The sequence below is a fragment of the Belonocnema kinseyi genome, chromosome 9 (assembly GCF_010883055.1).
Source record: "Belonocnema kinseyi isolate 2016_QV_RU_SX_M_011 chromosome 9, B_treatae_v1, whole genome shotgun sequence".
Classification (NCBI taxonomy): domain Eukaryota; kingdom Metazoa; phylum Arthropoda; class Insecta; order Hymenoptera; family Cynipidae; genus Belonocnema; species Belonocnema kinseyi.
This window is the reverse complement of record NC_046665.1, coordinates 67,427,563-67,453,183: the sequence shown is the minus strand read 5'-3', so window position 1 is coordinate 67,453,183 and position 25,621 is coordinate 67,427,563. Positions and strand designations below refer to the sequence as shown.

Here is a 25,621-nt window from a genome sequence, read left to right as displayed (position 1 = left end):
TTGATTTTCTACCAAAAAAAAAAAAAACACGAATTTTCAACAAAAAAACATGATTTTTTTACCGAAATGTTGAATTTTTAACCAAAAAAGTTGAATTTCTAACCAAAAATGGAGTAGATAAATTTTCATTGATGATGAATTGTCAATAAAATCAAAAACGAATTTTCTACAAAGCAGTTTAATTTTATGCCACTTTGTTGAATTTTCAAGCCAAAAAGCCTAATTCTCTATCAAAAAATTTAATTTTAAAAACAAGAACACGAAATAACAGCAAAAACTTGTTTACAAAAAAAAAATTTTGAATTTAATTTTTTAACCAAAAAAAAACGAAATTTCAACTAAAATTATGAATCTTCAATGAAAAAAATGAAATTTAAAAATATTCGTGCAACTTTCAACCAAGGAGTGGAATTTTTAATGAATAATTTTTTTGGTTCAAAATTCTACTTTTTGGTTACAAATTCTACTATTTAGTTAAATATTAAACTATTTTATTGAAAATTAAAGTCTTTTGTTCGAAAGTAATCGTTTTTGGACGAAAAATTATATTGTTTGGCAGAAAATTAATTTTTTTTTTAATTGAAAATTAATATTTTTTGGTTGAACATTCTTCTGTTTTGATTGAAAATTAATTCTTTTTGTTTGAAAAGTCGAAAATTTATACTTTTGTCGAAAATTCATATTTTTTTGTTGAAAATTTATCTTTCGGTAGACAAATCTTTTTTTTAGTTGTTGAAAATTCACCGTTTATATTTGTTTGAAAGTTTATTTATTTTTTTGCAAATTGAACTAGGTTCTTAAAAAGTCACCTTTTTTTGTTTAAAATTAATGTCTTGGTTCAAAAAATCTTTTCGATTGAAAGTTAGTTCTTTTTATAAAAAAAAGTATTATATTCCGTTTTCAGAATTAATTTCAATTCAACTAGTTTGTTAAAAAGTTATTTTTTTGTCGGATTTTGATACCTTTTGGATTGAAAATTCTCTTTTACTATAAAAGTCGTCTTTTTGAGTGGAAAATTCAACTATTTGCTAAAAAAATATCACCTTTTGGCTCAAAATTCATCTCTTGGTTAAAAATTCTACTATTGGGTTAAAAATTTAACTGTTTTGTTTAAAACTCATCTTCTTTGGTTAAAAATGGATCCTTTTTGATTGAAAGCTAATTATTTTTATTTGAAAAAATTATATTTTTATTTTATAATTAATCTAAATTCAACTATTTTCTTAAAAAGTACTCTTTTTTATCAAAAGTTCAACTGATTTATTAAACACTTGTATTTTTTGATAGAAAATTAATCCTTTTGGTGTAAAAATCCTCATTTGTTAGAAGTCATATTTTTTAGGTGAAAATTCGTCTTCCTTGCTTTAAAATTAAATTGGCTTGTAAAATATTCATCTTTTCAATTAAAAAATTTAAGATTATGTTTGAAAATGCAACTCTTCCTGGTTAAAGTTGAATCTTTTTTCTTTAAAAATTCGATCATCTGGTTCAAGATTCGTCGATTAGGAAAATCTAATAAAAACTTTATTTGGTGTGCAAGTTGTAATTTTGAATAAAATTATACTTTTTCAACTGAAAAAAGGTGACAAAAGATAAGAAACCTCAAAATAGCAGAAAAAGGTAACAAATTCCTAAAATGGGTGACAAAAGGTGACAAATTGAAAATAGGATACAAAAGGTGAATAGGTAACACTCTGTGATGACTGCAATAAAAGTGAGAAAAAAACGTGTTCTGTAATCTCTGTAATAATAACAAAAAATACTCAGCCTCCGTACCGGTCATAAAATTGTACCGCCCTAAGCCTTGGCCTTATTAGCTTCTGGTATAAATAAAGGCCCTGGAGTCAGGCAAAGAAACCTTTTTTTTCAATCGAAAGTATGTGGAAAGAGAAAGAAGTTACCAAAACTTGTAAAACGTTAAGAAAAAGACGTGATTGAAAAAGGCGATTGCAAATTTATTATCAATATCCTGTCGTACAAGATGTTGCTACTGTACAAACTGAATTTGCAGGAATGACAAAATGCAATCGCTCCGAAATTAAAATACACAATTCATCCATTAACACATTCCACGATGAATACACATTTATAATCATTTGCTTTGGATAAAACTATAGTAAACGGCTCTATAACCAACAGCGGTAAATCTATTTGTCGCTAGAAACGTATCCGAAATTCAATTTAACTCTGACATTACATCATCGATAATATCAAATTTCTAAACGATACCAGATTTTCTGCCGGCAGCAGCAGCAGAAAAAGAAGAAGAAAAAGAAAATAATAACGTAACATAAAATAAAAAGTACGATAGACTAACTAGAAATTTTGCGTCCCTGTTTTTTCGCGGAATGCAACGATACAGAAATTCAACGCTAAACTAGGCTACGCTTTACTGTCTAATCAAAGAAAAAAAATAACCGAAGAATCGCCTTTTTCAAAATGCGCAATCACTCGCAGCTTTCTTGTACATGCGTTAAAAATTTTGGCACGAGACCTAGTGCGTCTAAATACGAAGAAAAAAAAAAGAAAAAAAAAACGTAAATCGCAACAAAGCGCGTGAGATGGAAATTGCAGAGCAAAAAATTGAGCAGTGATGCGTGCGAAAGATGCCACTACGATTTACATTACGCGATCTTATTTACAAATTATATACAGAGAGATAAACCAGGTGGGAGTTACGCTCCATTAACCAAGTCAATATTCCTTTGCAAAATAATTTGCTCAACGCAGCCTTTCGCCTCTAGAAAAACTTCTGAAAAACTCGATACATATTTTTTCGCTTTTTTTTTAAATTTTGATTTCAGTTATCTCGCAAAGTTACTTTTTTTCGTTCTCTCTCTCTCTCTCTTTTCAGTTTCTTTAAAAAGCATCGAATTCTTCAGAAGGCGTGATAAAAAATTAGATTAAAAGTCGACTATCATAAATACAATCGTTTAAACGTAGAGAGTAATAAAAAATAAATAATCGTAGAACCTAAACTCTATGTACAATTTTTTCGATCCTAAATACCGAACCAGCCGGAAAGCGATCGATCGAAAACGAGGAAAATGCTTAATTTATCCTTCCTTAAATCGACGAAATTTGAGCAGAACACTATGCCCGAATATTTCGACCGATCGCCTCGTCTCTGTAACATCCTTTCATCGATAATAAGGAAATTTCATGTAGTTAAGTCTCTTCAATTCGATTAACCGAGCGCTGAAAGATAAAGGAGAAGTGGTCGCCTCCGTTTGCGACGCATTGCAAAATTTTAGTAAATAACAATGCACGTGAAGGAATGACTAGTAAAGTTACATTTTAAAAACAAATGGAAATTTAGAGATCCAGACTCTTAAGCACTCGGTTTCTCGAAAATATCAAATTTATTGATTCAATTTTAGAAATACTACTTGAATATAACTTGTTGGAAAATTAAGTGAATTTTTTTTTATGTTTTGTGAGAAATACAGGCCTGCTGCCAGCGACACTCTTTCTGTTTAAAGATCCAATTGAAAAGCTTCAATGTAAACTTGTCGAAATTTAAGTACATTTACATCAAAATGATTTCAATTCAATTCGGAAACTTCCATAAAGACTTTCAATTTGAAAATCTGAAATTAATTTTAGTCTTTTTTTTTTTTTTTTTAACAAAAGTAGAAAGTCTTTGACCAGCAGGTGTGCATTAACAATAAATTCAACATAAAAATCATTACGAGATTTTTCCCCAGAAACTTGAAAACAAGAATCTTTGAATAGTATGTATCAAAAATGTACAATTTAACTATAATTTTAATCTTAATATTCTAGACATCTGCAAACCACACATTTGGATTCGCAGCTCTGGATTAGCAACAAATAATCCTGCTTTGCAGCTCCAGATTGGAAATTGAAACTTGGCCAATTAGAGTTTTTGTGCTCGGACCTAGTCCGCGGGAATTATGTTCCCTGCAACATGGAATAGAGACTGGGCCAGGTGATTGTCAATGTTTTAGAAAAAAGGATGAAAAAGTCGAAGATGAGGTAAAGGATCGAGAGGGGGGAGGAGGAGGAGAATCTGGGATATCAGACTTGTCCTCCAACATCTTCCTGGTATCGGAGAGTGAGATATTCAGCGGCCTCGGTCATTCGAGCGATGCTGCGATGGAGGCCTCGCAGATGACGTCTAAAGTTCTCTGCCGCTTGATTAGCCAATCGATCACTGGGTTCTTCAGTCTCAAGGCCAGAGTCGTTCTCGATTCCGGCGTCTGATTCAGAGTCTGAAGAGCTGGAGACAATCGATGATGCCGACTGGACACTCTGCATGGATGTCGTGCTGGGACAACGAGCGTGTCCAAGACGCACGCTGCTTGTCTCGGATTGAAATTGGCTTTTGATTCGTTGGCTGTCCTCGCGATCAAGGTCCATCTGGGTTTCCTGGGGGGATTCCTGGGACCAGAGAAGCTCTACCTTCATCTTGTTGACAATGTTGTAGAGGCGATACAGGTCCGTGTTCACCATCGTGTCCTTGATGGTAGTGCCACGCTTGCCTTTTTGACAAACTTTGTCTGATGAGTCGCCCACAGCCAAGTCCAGGAGACGACTGGGAACCAGAATGGTCTCTTCCATCTCGTTCACGGTCCTCACAAACGTCTCCATACTGTTCAGGATGCTCGCATTGCTGAACTCTGGTTCCTCATGCCTCGCAATTTTGCGCAGACTGCTCCTGAAAACAGAAACAAAGCACTTCTTTATATTTTCAGAGAAAGGCCAGCATATTTCTAGAATTAGAGATAACTCGAGACTTCACACTTAGGGTGTCTACTCAAAACCTGGGGAAAAAAATCTCAGGATTTTTAAGGTTCTTTCCAGCTATCAGTTTTCATATTACGGAGCCATTCAAGTATTTCGCATTTTTTTTAAACAGTCCAGGCGAAGCATGTATACAATTTCATGAGTTTATTATAAATAAAGTTTTCTTTTCTCAGTCTTTTTAAATATTTAAATGAGTAAAAATAGTAATATTAATATGTAAAATTAAATAACTGTTCTTTTTATTTTGATAATTAATCATTTCTTGAATTTGACCCAGAAGTCCACGCTTTTGAATAATAATTAAAAGAAAAGGTTATTTTATCTTCCTATCGTTAAAATTCAGTTAATTTTCAGTTAATTTTCAGTTTAAAAAGTTCGTTATCAACCACGATAAAAATAATCTTCAAGAAAATAGTTAAATGTTCAACCAAAATGATGCATTTTTAATTAAAATGATGAAACTTTAACAACAAAAATAATTTTTGACAAAAAAATCTAACTTTCAACCAAGTATGTAGTTCATATTTCACGAAAAAAGATTAATTCTCAACGAAAACCACAAATTTTGAGCTTTTGACAAAAAAGTTCATTTTCAATAAAATAGTTGGATTTCTAACCAAATTGTTCTATTTCAAAATTAAAAAGACGAATTTTCTTCAAAAAAAATTAAATTCTAGACCAGAAAATATCAATTTTCAACAAAAAATTTAATTTTCAAACGAACAAATGAATTTCTACCAAAATAGTTAAATTTTCAACCCAAAGACAAATTTTCAATAGAATGTAAGCATATTCTCGAAAAAATTCCATGAAATTTCCTGGTTTTTTCAGGTATATAAAAATTTCCTGACAATGTTTTCACTCTGATTTCAAAAAAACTTCCCCTTTTTCGCTTAAGCGCGAACTGAATTAACAGAAGCCAATAAAAACAACAGATTACTTTTAGTGAAAAGTTAACCCTTTTTAGTTGAAAAGGCTAGTAATATATTTTTGGTACAGAATACATATCTTTTGGTTAAAAATTCTACTATTTGATTCCAAATTTTATTATTCTGTTAAGAAATCAACTATTTTGTTAAAAGTCATATTTTTTCTGTCGCAAATTCAAAGCTTCTTTGGTTGAAGATTCACCATTTCAGTTAAAAATTCAACTCTTTGTGTGAAAATTTAACTTTCTGTTAAAAATTCAACTGATTATTATATTATTTTTTGTAAAATTGAATGGTTCTTTGCATGAAATTGAAATATTACTTGGTTGGACTATCAAATATTACATTTTTCTATGAGAATTTATCTTTTTTGGTTAAAAATTCAACTACTACTTGGTTCAGCGTTGAACTATTTTGTTCAACTGAGATTTATATTCCAATATGCTAACTAAATTAATTTTATGTGAAAAAATCTATTCCGCTATATTCGTGAAAAATCACCCTATTTCCTATGTTTTGAGAGCATTTTGGGCTGTGAAGTCCGTAACTCGAGGATGATGAAATCGATGGTTTCTACTAATGATAGGCTATCGGTTCGTTACCGTTAAGAATTAGGCTAACTTCATTTTGTATGAAATGTTAAAAAAAATAAAAATCTATTAAAATTTCCTGTTTTGAAAGTTATAGGAGTCAAAATTACATTACAAACTGTAATACAAAATGCTGGAGTTTTGAATTCATAGGAAATGTTTCGAAAAATAATAAGTTACGTATTCCTCCTGAAGCCTTAGCTGAATGAAGTCAGCCTAATTTTTATCCGTGGCAGAAAGATAGCCTAATATTCGTAGAACCCATCGAAATAATCTTAGCAGTTCAATCATAATCAGTGGATCGTTTAAATCTAGACGTTTTAGAATGTAAAGGTTTTTAAATTCGAATCCATTAAAATTAGAAAGCTTAGATCAAGAATTTCGAGACGTGAGAAAATTCAAGTTCAGATAAGAGGAAAGTATTAATGTTTATGTCCACAGTTCAAAAGATCTCATTCATTTTTCCTAATTATTCTTTTATTCGACGAAACAGGAGCATACATTACCAGTCGTAAATGTTAAATAATAATTAATGCTATATTACCTAAATTCCACAACTAAATTCTTATGCAATATAATAATTGCGTCATCACCCTCTGCTATTTTTTTCCGTTTTAAGTTTTGCGCCGTCGTTCCACCGATGCATTCAGAAGAAAATCCATATCATAGGAAAAATACTAACTCGTTAATTTTCTCTCGAAGCTAAAACATACTAAATTATGTCTCAATCTTGAAAATGCAATTCAGAAAAGATTTATGTCTTGGATAAATTTGCATAGTAGTAAGAAAAGACTCAAAGTTAAACAGGTTTTAACCGCAAACGGTAATGAACACTATAGGGAGAATTTGTCTAGTGTGATATCCGAATTGATTTAAGAACTACGTCACCAAATTATCATTAAAAAGTACCTTCTTCAAATACCATTAAATGCAAAATTTAATTTTGCAATTTATCACAGCGAGGGGAATTGATAAATATTTGATACTGATAAATAAAATTAAGGAACAAAATAAATATTTAAGTATACATTAGTAAGACTTTTTCTGAAAATCTGCACGTGAACGAAGAAGCGAATTGTCTGGTCAAATAAGAAACTTACGGAAATCACAATGCGAATTCCGGTTTGATAATGCACGTGACATCTAGCAATTGGAAATTTCTATTCATGATGCATTAATTAATAGTTATAGTCTACGCTCATTGAAGAGTCTCGTGCGAAAATTTACGTCACGGAGAAAAACCGGAATTGAAGTATTCACTGAACAGAACTTTTCCAAAACGCCTCATTGAAAAACGAAATGCAATAATCATCGATTGTTATACAATCAAACTTTTAGATTCAACGAGCTTCAAAATCAATTTTTTTACTTCAGTCATAAGTTTTGTTGTTGTTAAATAAACATATATCTTTTGAAAAATAAAGTACAATTTTACTTTCTTACCAAAAAAGCTCGATACTTTTTCTCACTGAATATTTAAAAGTTTAAAGCTCTGAATAACCTTAATGGCGAAAACGCATTTTCTGCTATACAAAATCCTCTATCAAACACAGTTTTCAATGTATCGAATTTTTCTAATATATTTTTTACTTCGGTTTCACTGCGGAAAACGCTTCCTAAACAATAACTTAAGATATGCAAGACAAAGAATTTAATTTTACTTATTTCAAAAAGGGCTCAATATGAATACTTTTTCTTCTTTAAATATTGAAAACGTTTAAAAACAATGTTCTGCGATAGAAAAAAAAAACTCCATAAGCAGTATTTTACCGGATACCAAAATTGGTACTTTTTTCCTTTATAAATTCGGCGGAAGTTTCGTTTTGTAGAGGTTCCGTTTTGACGCTTATTTAACAAATGTTGTACTCAAATCTAAATGGCACAGGATCAATTTATATTTTTTTCAAATAGCATGACATTTTATTATTTTAAAAAGTACTATTTTCATAGATTTTATTTATAATTAGTAAAAAGTCAAGAGACTTATGTTTTAGCACTTTTCAAGAGAAAAAATGTTGTGCGGCAGAAATTTGTCGTACATATTGTCGTTTCTTTAAATGTGAATGCTAATTTAGGAAATAAAAATCTCATGAAATAATATTCGCCCTAAAGTACAAATTAAGAATAGAAAACAGCTAGGGCTTTTGGACAAATTGTCTTTGAACATTTTCAGAAAAATCATCACAATTTTGTTAAAGTTGAGGTTTTTTTAAAAGAATTTTCCGCTCCATTTAGAAATAGAACTAAAAGTTGCAAAAATAGTTTAAAGATGCAAGACGGAAAAATTAAATTCCAAAAAATTAAATTATTTATTTTCTCAACTGAAAAAGGAAAAAAGGTTAAAGTTTGCAAAGTAAATGAAAAAAGTTGAACAGATTACAACCTGTGATGACTGAAATTCGAGTAATTTCCAATAAATCCATTTATCCAGAAATATTTAATTCCTATTGATTAAATCTTACTTCTCGTCCCCAGTCAAACACTTTCTCATATGCCCTAAATTAATGCCTCAGAAATAAAGGTTCAAAAAAGAAAGATTCTGTTTTTAAAGTTTTTATCACCCGTTTAATCTTCTAATTTGAATGTAAAAGGATATCCATCCGCCAAAAGCATTCCTAAAAAAATGTTCTGCGTACAAATTAATTATACTGCCCCCAAAACAGTAAAAACTAAAAAATTCTTTTTAAAATGCAATGCCAATAAATGCAAAATTATTTCCTGCTTAATATTTAACAATTCAACCACGCGAATTTTTTTTAAATCGTTATTTACAATTCCCACCAGGAAAATGCACACAACTACGTCTTCAGGAATGAATATTCGCCCCAGTATTAGCTATTTAAAACTGTATTTGACCTCTTTTGTATAAACGAGCAACGATATTGTGTGCTAATAAAAAAGTGGATGTGTGAATGATTATAAAAATGATCGCACATTGAAAGTGGGTTTTATTTTACGTAATTTAATTTGTGCGGTTCAGGTTGCGGACCCGGGGGAGACCTTTGGCCGCGTTCCTCAAACTCGTTGGCCAAAGTACTGTATCTGCACATTATTTACACCGGCCATTGACGTCAGCCGGAAAACCGGCAAGTGTCAACAAATCTCCTCATTTGCATTTTGATCAATCTAGCTAATTCCCTTTACCTTACCGTCATAGAAATGATTCATTAATAGGCCCCCCTTTTTATTCAGAGAATGCAAGATCATGATACTCAGAACTAATCCTAAATTCTTTAACGACTTCAAAGTCCAACACTGTATCATTTCCCGTTTCTCGAACATCGACCTCCAAATTCTGCGGAATTCATTTTTCATCAGGGCATGCCAAATTTGTTCCCAATTTATTCCATTTAGAATTAATTGATCGAACTTCATCTTGTTCTTTGTCATATAAATAAAATTAGTAGTAAATTTACTCAATAAATTTTGTATTTGATTCATTTTATATTCAGGCTCTTTGGTTGCTTTCAATGTCAGCAACTTCGAAATTTAGTTCTTTAGGGTGCCCACACAAACTTCAGAACAAAATTCTTGCCTATTTTCCAGGCTAAATTACAAAAATTGTAATTTATATAAATTAGATGAACTTTTGATCAAATAGTTGAATTTTCAAAAAAAAATTTAACTTCAACCAAAAAGAGCTGCATTTTCAACCAAATAATTGAATTTTTTAAAGATATTTAAATTTTCAACCTAAAAAAGATGAATTTTCTATCCAAAGTGACGAATGCTCTGTCCAAATAGACAAATGTTCAGCAAAACAGTTGCATTTTCCACCAAGTAATTAAACTTTCAATCCAAGATGACTAATTTTTTAGAAGGCAGTTGAACTTTCACCTCGGAATGTTGAATTTTCAACAACAAAAAAAGAAAGAATTTTCAACAAAATTATAAAATCTCAAAAAAATTGTTGAGTATTTAACCAGACTGAATTTTTCAACCAAATAGTATAATTTTTATTTTAAAAGAATTAAATTTCAACCAAAAAAAGTTGCATTTTCCACCAAGTAATTAAAATCTCAAAAGAAAATGACGAGTTTTTTCAGAATACAGTTTAATATACGACATAAATATGAATTTTCAAACAAAAAATGTAATAGTTGATGTGTTAAAAAAAATTTCATCAAAGCAGTTAAATTTTAGTTAAGCTAAAGAGCTGTATTTTCAGCCAAGAAGATGAATTTTCGAACTAAAGACAAATGTTTTAACAGTTAAATCATCAACTAAAATAGATATATTTGTAACAAACAAAGAACATGCTTTTCAATCAAATAGTACAAATCGCCAACTAACGAGATAAATTTTCCACAATTAAAGATTTTTCAGTCAAAAAAGAATTGTTAAACTTTGAAGCCAAAAGGCGAATATTTTAGAAGACGAAATTTTCAATTAAAAGGTGAATTCCCATGAAAAAATGTTATAGTTAATATTTAAACCACAAAAAGGAAAACTAATTTTGAACAAAGTAGTTAAATTTTCAACCACAGTATATTCTACAAAATATATGAATTCTAAACTAAAAATGTAAACGCTACATTTTACCAAAATAATTATTTTTTGACGATAAAGAACGAATTTTCAACAAAATAGTCCAATTTTCAACCAAGGAGATGAATTTTCGACTAAAATGATGAATTTTTTAATTAAAAATCGAATTATCAGGCAAGTGGGAAAAATTGAATTCAAATTGTTTAACTTTTAAACAAAAAGAACAATTTTCTGTAAAACAGTTGAATTTTCAAAACAAGCAAATTAGTTATCTAACAAAAATGAATTGTCAACTAGAAAAAATAATTGATTTGCAAACCAAAAATGGAAGTTACATTTTCAGTTAAAAAATTAATTTTAAACAAAAATGAACAAATTCTCGAAGAAGGGGAGGAACCTTTAGAAAAATGTTTTGTTGTTGATAAAGTAGTTCAACTTTGACACAAGGAGATGATTTTTCAATTAAAAAAGATCAATTTTCCAGAAAATAGTCAAACTTTCCACCAAAAACATGAATTTTCTACTAATATGAGATGAATCTTCAACTGGAATAATTATATTTTCAACCAAATAATGAAATTTTTAACTAGAAATATAATCATGAGAAGAAAACAACTACAAAAAAGAAATATAAATACAAGACAAATAAATTACTAACAAAAATATCATACCTCACTTTTGCAACAATTTATTCAAAATCCCTGACTAACTAATAGAATTCCCTGATTTTCCCTGGCCAACGGCCACTTTGCACAGAGCACAATTTAAAACACATTTTTTTTAAGAGCGAGACGTTACTATTTCAAAATTAAAAACAATTATAGAAAATTCCAATTTAAAAAAAATCACGGGTATTTCCAGGCTTTTTCCCGGTACCCAACATTCCAGGCTGATTTCCGGTTTTCCTGGTCAGTGTTTACCCTGTTCTTGCATGTTTTTATTCTCATAATTTTTATTCGCTTTTATTGATTATAATTATCAAAGAAAAATATAAAGATATATAACATAAAATATATTTGTTTTAAACAGAAGTAATCATTCTGGGAGAAATTCCGCTGAACTTATTTAACGTTATCGTTAGACAACTTTCTTACGTCAGTGCGCCGTAATAACAAGATTTTCTTTACGTAGTCATTACACTGCCTTGCGCGTAAATTATCAACAACTTGTTACGTTGAAAGTTCGAAAACCATTTTCATGCACTGCAAATTTAATATTTGCAAATATTAATTATGTAAAAAGATAAATAAAAACATAATCGCCGGCGTTTCAGTACTCTAGTTACCAGAAAAATTCATAATAATACTCACACTTGAAAACAAAAAATATTGTTATGTTCAGTTAAATTTATGATTTCATAAATATTTTGTTCTCAGTTTGTGCTGATTGACTTTTTATTTTCCCAAGACATTACTAATGATTTCTTTATGGTTTTCTAAAAGCCCAAATTTTTAGGAGGTGCCATAAGAACATAAAAATAAAAAGTGTTTCAAGGTCTTGGACAGGGTGTTAGAAGCAATTTGGTCTATCGAAAGAAAACATGAGACACCAGACCTAGGTTCATTACGAAGTATTATTGTGCAAGAGGATTATTCAATTTGCCAGGCAACCCGCACATTCCTGTCGCAACCGATGGTATGAGCATTCGTTCTCGACTTTTATATTTCGCCTCGAGTGTATCAGTGCATTTTGCTTATAAAGAAATAAACAATCTTTTTATCCCACAATTCGAAAATAAAACAAAATTTTTAGCTTGAAAATTAAAACCAAGAGATTTTTGAAAACCAAAGGCCAATGATCAAAATAAATATGGGAGAACAAAATGCAGATTATTGAATCATGCATTCTTGAAATTTCGATCGATGTCGTTGGAGAATGAAATTAATATAAGACGTAATAAAGACAAAGAGAAACAGTAGAAATAGGTAAAACCGCACCTGACCTCCAACACAAACTCACTGCGTTCAACTTCTTGAGTAAAAGTAACTTCTATCTTTTCATAATTTTTTTTAGACTTTACAGACTTTTATCGTTACGAGGAATTTGCCTCAAGTTTATCTATATTACAGTTTAATGTGATATATCTCCCAGATTTTAATTTTGACGGTTCTGATATCCGATTTTTGGGTCATGTTCTTCGAAAATGTGTATGTTGAACTTTAGTCAGCCGAGGGCAGTTCATTCACATAATTTATTTGTACTGCTTATTGATTGCTAATTATATTGATCAATTTGTTTTATCAATTTGAATTATCACAATCAGTACGCTTAATAATCTCCAATAATTTTTCCATTTCTGATTTATACTGTCCAATATTGTATCTTATAACTATTTAACTTTTCAATTATCTTTGATAAAGCAAAGTGGCTCGTTCCGAAATTTTTGAGACTAGTCCATTCATTCCCTTTTCGGTCGTAGCTACGCGTACCGAAGTTTCGATTCGAGTTCGGTAGTAGGCGCATGGACAAGACACTCGTTACAGGTAGACAGTTCCTACAAATAACCTCTGTTCCTGCTCCCCTATTCTTACCGAACAAATTTAACTATTTGTTCCGGAATTACGGTAAACGTAGCCACGGCTTATTTTTAAATTAGATGAGTTGCCTATATTTTTTAAAGTGGTTTTTAAAGTTTTCAAGTTCTTTTCTCAAATTCTGTTTTTCTGTAAATTAGCCTAGGCCATTATTTTTAATGTCCGCGAAAAATACATTATAGTATATAAAAAAATTAAAATAAAATTGTTATTCACGAAAGTAAACAAAATATGACAATTTGGTTAAATACATGAAATGCAAAATCAAGTTATATAACAATCAGCTCCAAATATGAAAATTTGGTTAAATAAATGTCATGCAAAACCAAGTCACATAACAATCAGCTCGAAATGAATTGTGTTTTTTTTATGATTCTAACATTCTATAAAATGTCAATTTGATAATGTTCAAAATTATCAATTGTTCTTTAATGGTAATGCTGTTTACCAGTTTGCAAAAATTTTTCACGTTCATTGAAAACAGAAAAATTCTTAAAGTTGAATTTTTTTATTTAACTTAATAAAAACTGAAATGAAAATTAAAGCACTAAAATTGGAGATCTTTAATATTAAACTTTTAAAATTGAAGTTAAAACATTTAACGCTTTTTAATTGAACAATTTTTTTACTAAAGGCCGTTAAACTAAACAATTTAAATTTTTTATAAATTGAACAGTTCAATCAATGAATTTGTAAATGTTCCAAATTATACCATCCTAAGGAATTTTAAATTATTGACATTAAAAATTAAACGATTTAAATTATTGTATAAACTAAACACTTTTTAATTTAGAAGATAAATTATTTTTATTTCAAGTCGTTCCAAATTAACAGTTGTTCCATTGTTAAAAACTGCAAAACTTTTACATTCAAATACAAACTTTTGAAATGGAAAAATTAAAACTGTAACTTTCAAGGTTTAAATCTAAAACTCTGAAATTGTAATTATGTATTCCAGGCTTTTTAAGTTTAAAAAAACTCAGAAAATGTTGTGTTATTCAATTATTCAAATACGTCATTTTCCAGCCACACCAATTTTATTTGAATTAAACAAATTCTAACTTTGATATAGGGTCAAACAATTATTTTTCTGAGTACTTCAGTTTCAAATTGTTTAATTTTTAATATTTGATTTATAATTGCTTATTTTAAATAAACAGTCAAATAGTGATAAATATGACAAAATTGTTCTTTCTTTTTAATTAAACACTTTCACCTTGGAAGGTTTAAAAATTTAATGATTTAGACTTAAAAAATGATTAAATAGGGTTTTAAATTTAATAAAAGCGCCTTGTAAAATGAATATTAAAAAAATTTTAATCGAACTTATTTCACAATGCATTATATCAAGTGCACGAAATTTGCGATATTTCGCTGATCGGATACATTTTTCTTCAAAAAATTCGTCAAATTCCCGGTCAAGGAAGAAATTCACTGTCATTTCAAGGTTTCTCGGCCCAGCAACCACCCTCTCTGCTAAGAATATTAACTTTTTGGATTCTCATACAAGGAATTAGCGTTTTATCTGACAGTAATTGCTACTTCATTACAAAATTGAATTTTTCCACGATTAAATGAATTTCTTATCGGATCTTTCTACGGAATCGGCACATGACGATCGGCTGACAGGGTCGTGGATAAATAATATCAATTTCGGCTCGCGAACAAATCTTTCTATCATGTCGGAAGCTCGTGATCACCTCGAGCAGCCTCCGTGTCTTTGCTCTTTAATATGCTTCATTCAATAGTTACACGATTAGGAAGAGTGCTCTCGTGTCAACGACTTCACACATGAGATTTAAAATTTAACAGGCAAAGTTACTCTATTATAGGCGTTAAATTCTATTTTTAAAAAAATATTGTGAAAAAATTTTATTTTTAATCGAACCTTATGTAATAAATTTCGTCAAATGAAGTATCCGAGAAAAATCGAGAAAAATATGCTTCCAAACACCAATACTTCCGGTTCGAAGCCGGTTTGGCTTCTTAGTCACCTGTATTTAATCAACTCCATTCCAAATCAGACAAAATTTGAAGAAAAGTCTTAGGTCATGGTGTCATAATGGCTTGTTATTTGGATATAGCATTCGTTCGTGAAAATAAAGGGACCCATCATTCACAGTTTAATAATTTTTTTTATTTGTTATCATCGCTCGAAGATTACATGCGATATTCTCAAAAATTGATTCCAATGAAATGTTGAAATTTTGAAAAATGATAAAATACCGGCTTTTTCTAATATTCGAGTGAAAGTCAATTTGCTCAAATACCCAACTTTTTACCATTTTTTCACACAGTAAATCCCAGAGATATTATTGATCTAAAGTTGGATAAAAACTCTGGAAAGAATTGAAAACTAAATTGATCTGAAGACAGATAATTTTTATCACGAGGAAAATAAAAATTATCCATCGTCGGATAATTGTAGTTGTCAGTTGTTTGCAACATTTTTATCCGACTTCATAAAAATAATGTCTCTGGGATTTACTGTGTAGCAGAAATACTGCTTCACATTGAAAAACTTATTTTTGAAAAATCGAATTGTTGCATTTTTCTCGGAAACAACGGAAGGTACAAAAAAATGTTGAGACCGAAATTAGAACATCTACAAAAAGTTCTACAAAAAAAACACCGCTTACTCTTTTGATATCTCGCGATTATATTTTTAAAAATTCTCGAACTCAAAAATGATTTGGCCCGCATAAAACTGATAGGGTGCCTTTTTCATATTAGCTGAAACTTTTTAAAAATATTGGACAAAATAAAAAGGTTGGGACTTGAACATTTTTTTGTCATGTATTTAAAATTCAATCAAAAAAAATTCGATAGACTAAGTTTTATCCCATGATTAAATTCATTCTGAATAGTAGTTCGGACAATAGACAGGATAAAGACCAATTAGTGACCCCTTCGGGTCAATAATTGTATGTCTAGAGACTAAATTTTTACAAACTGAAACCACACTTCAATGAAAACAAAATTTTTACATTTTCTCTACTGTCACATACTTTCTATATTTAAATCTTATAATAAAAATGCATTTCTTTTATTGTTAAAAACTTTTTATATCATATCGATATCTCGTGAATTACACAAAAGGGCCCTCAAACTCGGTAAATGTCCTTTCTTTAGCAAGTTTTCCAAAATGGTCATTTTTGTGCTAAAACAGATTTATCCTTAGAATTTTATTTAAACTCAGAATTATCTACTGATAATAAATCATTGGAAAAAATTTAAGAAGAATAATGTCTGAAAATAGATAAGCAATAGAAGAAATTTAAAAATGACAAAAATTAACATTTGACTTCGTAATTATGTTTATGTCCGCTGAGAACAAGGAGACTAAATTTTGGCATAGAATCATTGTGATATGCAACATTTTTTTCCCTACAATCCACCCTAACATTGCCTTGGAATAAGCTGATAGTAGATTAATTGTATTTTCCTGATTGCACCAGTTATTGCAATTCAGCATGAAAAAATATAATTGGAAAATATAAGAATATTACTTCTGATAAAAAGTTGATTGCTTCTGATGAAAAAAAAAAGATCATCAGATACTAAACTGCTAGATAATGTTTATCACACTAATTATAACTAAATTGTTCTCGGGATTTTTTACAGGTCACTTCAAAATCATTAACGCAAAAATCCTGCAGTCGTATTAATTATAAGGTATATATGGTTGGTCAAAAAACTTACAAAGAGCGCTTTGTCAACACACAATTAACGAGCAGATACGGCAAGTCCATTTTGTTCATTATTATTGAAGAACTATCCAGCATCTTAAATGTTTTTTTTTTATTCAAATTTGAAGTCAACAATTAAAAAGTCTGAAAAATTAAAGTTTAATTAAAACGCTAAAATAATTGAACTTGATCTAGCTACTTAAGAATGACTTCACAAAAATTGCAAGATATTATCACTTCCTTTCACTATTTGTTCAGTTTCACTGCCAAGTCAGTGAGTTACTGTCGGTTTCTAAACGAAGACCTTTTAGTACTGGCCATTTCCCTCTTTCAATGCTAATGACAGATGTATTTTTAATTATCATTCAATGACGAACAGGTACCAGTGATCAATATGAAATTCAGTTCTGAATTTGATAGTATAGAGATAGTTCCCGAGTCATCATTTACTTTTTCAGAATTTCATACGTAAACAACTCATATAATAGATAGACTAATCAAATGAAAGAGGTTGCATTCCTTCCATTTCACCCCATTTAGTGGGATAAAATGGCGGTTTTGTTTATTCTAAAAATCATGATTCTTGCAGGCTACATAAACCAATTTTGAAGCTCAACATGTTATACAACTTGCTAAATTAAAAATCCTCCAAATCTGATGTCACGAATTCGAATTCTCATTAGTTTTTGGTAGAAAAATGTATCGGCTTTTTTCAGAGTTGCTACAAAATCCCAATTTCACTACTTTGAACACTATTTTAAACCAAGAAAATTAATTTTATTGGAAAAAGACGAATTTTCAACAAAATATATGACTTTTCATCCAAATAGTTAAATTTTCAACCCAAGTTATGATTCTTCGACAAAAAAAAAATTTCTAACCAAAATAATTTCTAATAAAAAAGTTTAAATAGGTCATATTTCCATTTAAAAATATTTTAATTTTCAATGAAAAACAGCCAACCAAACAGACCAATTTTTTTACAAAATGCGTGATTTTTCAACTAAAAAAAGTTAAATTTTTAACAAAAATTAGAATAGATAAATTTAAGTTTTCTTTAAAAAATGTAATGTTAAATAAATAAAGAACAATACATACATATAAAGAAACACAATACATATAGAGTTAAATCTTCAACCAAATAGTTGAGAATTTATATTTATAACAAAAAAATATGTTTTTGTTTGTTTGACAAAATAGTTAATTTTCAGCCAAAGAAATAAACTTACATTGGAAAAAATGATTTTTCAACTAAAAAGATTAACCGACCTCACTTTTTCAGTTTACTGAATTTTCTTTGAACTTGAGAACTTTTTTGTGAATAAAATATCAGACTTGAACTTTGGAAAATGTATCAGAAGACTATAAACTACGTTTATGCACCTTATTTGAGTAGGAAGTTCGCTAAAAATTATTTTCAAAGAAATTAAATTTGGGACCATGGTTTGACATATTTTCTTTGTACCTCAAAATTTTTTGAACCTAAGACCTTTTTTTAAATGTAAAATATCGTCCTCAAACTTTGAGAAAGTCAAGAGTCGACTGTAAATTACGTTTATGTAAGTTCTTTTACACCTCGCAAATATTTTTAATATAAAAAAGTTTCTAAGTTTATCAATTTTAAGGTTACAAAGAAAATATGTCCAAAATGGCCAGTATTAATTTCTTTGAAAATCATTTTTGGCGAAATTCCTACTCAATGTGTTACATGCCCTTAAAAAATAACTTCTAACCTCAAAGGCGATTTTTTGAACAAAACAGTTGAAATTTGAACCCAAAAGAATTACTTTTTAATACAACTGCTGACTTTTCAAAAAAATAACCGAACTTGATAAAATCTTAGCAAGATTTTTTGGGTGGAAGGGAGGGTCAGAACGCCTACATACATTGAATGTAGACGACCCCTAAACTTCGACTTAAGTTTATGGAAAATTTCCTGACTCTTTCAGGTTTTACGTGACACCCTGACTTTCCAGAATTCCCTGACCACAACCCCGTGCACTTGAATATGAAGGCATACCTATCTTTTTTACTGAGCCGCATAGGTTCATAGGAGGATTTGAAGAAAAGCTATTCGAAGTGGTCGATTGCCTTAGGCTTTACATGCGAGTACTTCTCGATATACTTTCGAGTATGTTGTACTCGAGTGACCTAGACACGAAGACAAGTTGGTCGCCGAATCTACCTCGAACGTCACGAATCGATTCTTATGTTATCGCTCTTAACTCGGCCTCGTGACTCGCAGCTTTCAGGTGGCAAAGTAACATTTCGCAAAAACTATCCAAAAAACCTATTTCAAACTTTCAGTTTACACGTGGTAGTCGTCACCACTTCTCTCAGTCTTCTAATCTTTCTCTCTTGGCATGAAATCATTTTCATCGTTCCCAATTGTCATAATTCTACTAAACACGTGACGCGCTGCTCATCACAAACGACTTCTGATAGCCACGTTCCATTTTTTCCGAAGTTTTTTTGAGAAACTTGTTTCAGTTTATTTTAACGTTCCAACATAAAGGCTTGGGAATCATTTGGCAAATTTAAATAAAATGTAGGGCCATAGTTTCATTCAATTTCTTAAATATTACATCGAGGGGTTAATTATTGTTGTAATCTGGTACAAAATGAAATTTCTTTTTATTTTATTTCTCCCTGCAGTCTTCAGAAATCTGTTGTAATTTCTACCTTGTGTATAATGTTCATATATTTTTAAGACTATCAAAAGGGTTAACCAACCAAAACTGTGACAATAAAATTTTCAATAATGTTTACCAAATAAATACTTTATAAGCTTCTCTTTTTAATAAAATTCACTGAAAATAAATATAAAACATACTAAAATAAAATAATTAGGACTAGCTAGTATTAAAATTTGATGTTGAAAAGTCAGTCGTGCCCAAGCACACCGACAGTCATTTCCAAGGACCTATTCACTTACGAATAAGATTTCACGTATCTCAAAGATTCAGTAAGCTAGTTAATGATTTAAAATGATTTCCGTGTCTAAAATAGTAATAGTTTGTTTAATCAAGACTCTGATAAGTTACTTAAGGTATTTGGACTTGTGTGTCTTTCTTTTGCACGACTCTTAGCGCAGACTCGTGTCTTATTCCGCCTTATAATTCCTTATTTCGCCTTATTTTTAGAGGCGCGAGCAATGGCTCTCACTATTCATTGTTGTCCGCACTACTCGAGGCTAAACTTTTACTCTTAAAAATCATTTAAAACGCTCGAAACTTTTATAAACTAAAAAATGTAGATTTGACAATTTTAATAATTGATCAAACATTACCTGATGGATGAGTCAATATAAGTAAAGTAAATTCAATAAATAAAAATAAAGCGATGTCTCTACGAGAACACTATTATCGTGCTACTCAGTAAGCTAAATAGGGATTTCCTTGCTTAAAATCTGATTTTTAATTCTAATAAAATCTCTAGCTTACTGATGCTTATCGAATCTTAATTTTCTTTATTTCTTATTGCCTTGCGTTACATTTAAGGTATTTAAGAATATTTCAAGCATTAAAATGGTTAAATTCGTATCTACGGTGCAGCATGACGTCACCGAGACGCCTCTACCTCTCTTCCGTTCTCTAGGAGAAATAGTGGTGGACGCGGAACATTCGTTCCCGAAGGGAATTTCCCCAAGTTGAACATGCCTGTCCTACCAAGTTCTTTGAAAGCCTGGAAATTTTATAGATGCCGTTATTGTTAAATTCCTTGGAAAATTTTCAAATACCATAAGCTGTTTAAAATCTTATGAAATCTCATGAAACCAATAAAATCCCGTAAAACATATTTTAATCTATAATACGTTTGAAAATTCCTTAAAAAAAATTATGAAATTATTGAAAACTCGTAGTATCCCACACAATCAGATAATACCCTTAAAATCTTGCTTATGTATTAAAAGCCCGAAGTCACTTAAAATTCCATTCACTTTCATTTAATCGTTAAAGTACTCTAGTAATTATTTAAAATTATCTTAAATTTCTTTGAAATTTGTTAAGCCGTACAATTTTTTGAAAACTTGTTTACTTGTAACATATCATAAAATCCTCCAAATCTCTTGAAATCCATTGCAATTTTTTAAATCTTTAAAATCCTTAGGGGTGAATTTGAAATTCCGTAAATTATCTTGAAATTTGTAATATCTCTTAAAACTTCTTTAAAAATTAGGAAAACTTTACAATCTTTTGATATAATTTTGGAACTTCTTGAAATGTCTTAAGATCCTTTAAAATACCTTGCAATCTTTTAAAATGATCTAAAAGCTTTGAAACCTTCAAAATCATGTTTTGACTCCTGAAATCAGTTAAAAATCCGTTAGAATCTAGTGCAATTTTTAGAAATTACTTGAAATGTTCTAGAATCTTCAAAACCATGAAAACTTTGGAAATTTCGATTTTTAAGATGGCGGCTATTATTTTTAATCGTCAGCTAAGAAGTTAGAAAAAATAGTTACATTAGCGAGCAATCGGAGTAAATTAACATAAGTGCCATATTTTTGTAATGTACTTTCAAGTATACATTCACGTCATAGAATTAATTCTCTCAAATCACAGACAGATTCGTCATATGGCGAAACTCAACACTAAAATCAAAAAATTCTCTGGCCTTGAAATTCTTCAAGATTACGTTTCTCGGTCAAACGTTACGTTTAAGAAATTCCGTCTGTACTTTGGGACTGAAATGGCCCCAGGCTCATCTCAGACCTTCCTCGGCTCGATACAACACGTGTAACGATATTTCAGAAAGTTTGAGAAGGCATCAAACCGATGAATCGATGGACTTTGGACTGGGAACCAATAACTTAACTATTGATAGGAATTACGATTCTAATTTAATGCGGGAGGTTATAAAGGAAGAAATATTATTATGGAATTCATAATAAACTCATATCTAAACTGCAAAGTCATTATATGATGAAGCTGATTAAAGAAAAGACCTCGAGGGTAAAAAAAAAACAAAAGACCAACAAAGCTCTAATGATGGCACAAAGTCCCAAAACTAGAGAGGAAGTGGCTGGTCTAACAGAACGGATTTAACAATCCAGTTATCACATCCGCGCCTATTGAAATTCGAGAATACTAATTTTCAACTGTACCGAAGAACCTAAGAAAAAAAAATCAGTTCAAAAATTGAAAATTAGAACAATTACAAATAGAACCACTTCAAATTGCAACACTCGGAAATATAAAATTGATAAGAACTTTTAATGTTCAACAATTTCCTATTAAATTCAGAATAAATTGTTGTTTTTTTTTTTTTGAAAAAAAAAACTTTTTATAATAAATTTGTTAGTTTTTAAATATTGTTAAATGAATCATTAAACAAATTTTTTGATATACTTAATTCATTGGAGATAAATTCACGGCGATATAAAAATGTCCGAGAAAAAAGAAAGTTTGTTAAATAAACAAACTTTTATGTTTTAAATCGCTCTCAAAATTATGAATATTTTCTTTTCTAAAAATTCCTTCAGCAATAATAAAACGTAATCAAACGTAATTAATTCACCTAATTCCTTCAGAGCCCTTGAAAATGTTGAAATCCGTTTTGGAGAATCAATAGCATATGAAATAAAGCGGGGAATGCACGTTTTAATAACAATGAACAAATAAAGTTATTTGTAAAAATGTATAAATTTGGAAATGAGGAGATGCGATATGGTTAATGGTCAAGTGTGTACTGTCTTGATTCGAAGGACGTACATTAAGAATGAAACGTCCCTGATAGAAAAACAATATTTGGGACTGGTAGCTGTCGTTCCTTTCGGCCGATAGTCGCGTTAGCGTCCCTAGGTTTTTGATTTATAATAATAATAAAAACATAACTATTTACAAATGCATAACAACTTCTTCAATATTAAGAGTTCTAAATATTTTTTGGACGAAATCCCTTGAAACCTTTTAAAATAACTTGAAACCCTTTGAAATTATTGCAATCCGTAGAATCCCACAAAATAGAAATTTAATTTATTCCGCAAAAATTTTCGAAAAATGTCTTAATTCATTAAAATAAGTAGAAACCATTTGAAATTCCATGAACACATAGCAAGTGGGGCTAGGCACGTCTTTACGGCTGGGAGATCAATGTAAAAGAGCCCACGTAAAGACGTGGGTGACCATACGAGTGATGTAAGATATTTAATTCGAGACCGCCATGTTAAGAGACTTTAGAGCCCCCAGAAAAGTGAGGGTTGGATAGCCCTTTACCGAAATGGTGCGATAACATCCCATGCACTATGTATTTTCTTGCGCAGGTGCGCAGTTGTCCTCTTCCTATACATGGCTAAGTGTGCGAGTGAGACAGTTTGTCAGGGAGGTTCTGATCGTTTGTTTTGATGCAGGTGGCCAAAATTTTTTGTTCTAAGCCATTAGGTATCTAGTGCCGGGTTATGGTGCAAGTTACACGCCGAAGAAGGCGCATACACTTCGCTTTTTTAAAGCCCTCACTGTACATACAATAAACGAATTATTATGTTTTAGGCTGTTAATTATGAAATTAAAAAAAATCTATTTCTAAATTTTAATCCGAAAGGTTAACAAAGGACCCTCGAGTATCGGCTACTCTATTGATTTAGCCTATTTGCTTGTTGTTTATGATCGAATTCTTATTTTAATTTCAGCTTCTCTGCTTGTTATTTATGATCGTATTTTTCTTTCAATTTCGGAAAGGACATTTTAAACTTTTCAATCAAGTTATATTACTTCCATTATTTCTTTATCATATTACAAATTTAAAAGGTATTTACCTATACTTTTCTTTTTCAAAATCTGTTCACACTTTTTTCATACAAGTACCGAAAATACCGTTTATATATTTATTTCTTGTATCTTTCGTATGATGATCAACAAAAGAACAGAACCTCTCTAACTTACGTTAAGTTGACAACCTTTCTCACTCACACACTTTTCCATGTGCAGGAAGAGGACAACTGCGCACCTGCACACGAAAATTTAAGATCTTCCTATAATATACCTATCACTTACGGTAATGTTTCTATTGCCAGTTTCAAATGGCTTCCCACTGGCAGTTGGGTCTCCTTATTATTCCTTCGTGCCTGATGCCTTAAGATTCCAAATGTATCTTCAGGTAGGTCAGGTAGGTGCTCGTGTTTATGTAGTGTAGTGTTGAGCCGTGCGCCGCAGGAGTTGACGCTGTTCGGACAAGTGAGAGAGCACAACACTTAACTTTAAAGTGACGCCAAAATAAGTACTATTAACCGATTTCAATTCTGAAAAATGGCTTCTATTCCTCAAGGTACGTATAATATCACAGTGTAATTGAATAACTAAGAAATCACTTGATAAATTAGCAAGAATTAATATGTTTGAACAATATTTTTGCGCATAATCGATAAAAATGTAGCATGAGTAAAATGCCTGGTAAGATCCTATGCAATAAAGTGCATTTTCTGATAGATGAAGTTGTTATAAACTACGAAATTTTTTTCAAAGAATAAAAGCCGTTCAATCCCAGACTTACGTAAATATTTTCTTAATATAGTCTTTTTTAGTTGAATGCTTTTTGTAAAACAATAGAAAAAGACTCGAAATTTCATATATTTTGGTATTTGAGATTGTCTTTGCATTCGAGATATAGTTCGTGCTATACCGACACTAAACAGATACAGGTTCTTAATATTTTTCTTGTAAATGTCGGGCCGTGTTATTCTTTCTTACTTTTCCTACGAATCTTAGATGTTCTACATTGTTTTTTTCAATAATCTATTAGTTTTAATATTAACAAATTCTCATCATTATTTAGACTCTACATATTTGGCGCAAATTTATTTTTAATTTTTCGAACTCATTTAGTCAGATAAAAGTAAACAACTTTTTGAAACCCGACAAATCATTTTTGAGATAAGAACTATTTATGATAATAATAATGTAATAATCTGCTTTTGAATTTGTACAACGACTTACCTAGATCACTTTGGATTCGAATCCAGCGACCTCAAAAACCCTTATATATCTTCTATTGAGTAAATTGAATTGTAATTGCAAAAATGAAGATGATTTCTTGAAATTTTTTACGGTAACTCATCCGCCATTTTGTTTTTTGAAATTTTGGCTTTGGATTCGAATCCAGCGACCTTGAAAACCCTTACATATTTTCTATCAACTAAATTGGTTTATAATTGCAAAAATTAAACCAATTTTTTGAAATTTTGACTTTGGAATTTAATTCAGCGACCTCGAAAACGTCCGTACATCTGATATCTCCCAATTTTAAAACATGTTTTTCATTTTGCGCAGCCATTCTCGATTCCGCTACATAGTGCCATGGAGTGAGTGTTTTTTATAATAATGATGATCGCTGAACGAAAAATCTTCTATTTTGTTTTCTTCATCTGTTAACGTTTTCGAAAGCCAACTCATACTTTAGCATTTTGGTTGTTTTTTCCATGATTTTGAATGTACGAAGATTAATTTTTATAACACTTTGAGCCGTAATTGCTGATAATTGAACGTTTCACGAATTTTATCGTTGTAGATTGTTGACATCGAACTATACTAGGCAGTCTGATAAGTCCCTGAAAAATGAAACACGGAGACGTTTTTTTGGCCAAAGTCGGTTTTATTTTTCAACATACTCTCCTTTTAGGTCGA

At 30.4% G+C, this 25,621-nt stretch overlaps 2 protein-coding genes across 4 annotated transcripts in view; one reads left to right on the top strand and one right to left on the bottom strand.

Annotated features, from left to right (window-relative positions):
* Positions 1 to 1,934: 1,934 nt before the first annotated feature.
* The window catches only part of LOC117179572, a 39,283-nt gene continuing 15,596 nt past the window's right edge, over positions 1,935 to 25,621 (bottom strand). The window contains exons 2-3 of one of the 3 annotated variants that reach the window (XM_033371505.1): positions 23,996 to 24,163; positions 1,935 to 4,681 (exon numbers count right to left, since the gene is read on the bottom strand). In XM_033371505.1, coding sequence (XP_033227396.1) covers positions 4,042 to 4,681; positions 23,996 to 24,163 — 808 coding nt within the window. In that variant the 3' untranslated portion in view covers positions 1,935 to 4,041. Of the gene's footprint in view, positions 4,682 to 17,013; positions 17,288 to 23,995; positions 24,164 to 25,621 lie in introns of those variants that run through there. The other 2 variants (XM_033371507.1, XM_033371508.1) reach the window with 2 other exon arrangements.
* Positions 24,186 to 25,621, top strand: part of LOC117179571 (sialin) — a 228,916-nt gene continuing 227,480 nt past the window's right edge. The window contains exon 1 of the mRNA XM_033371504.1: positions 24,186 to 24,266. Within this exon, the coding sequence (XP_033227395.1) occupies positions 24,248 to 24,266 (19 nt within the window). The 5' untranslated portion in view covers positions 24,186 to 24,247. The remainder of the gene's footprint in view (positions 24,267 to 25,621) is intronic.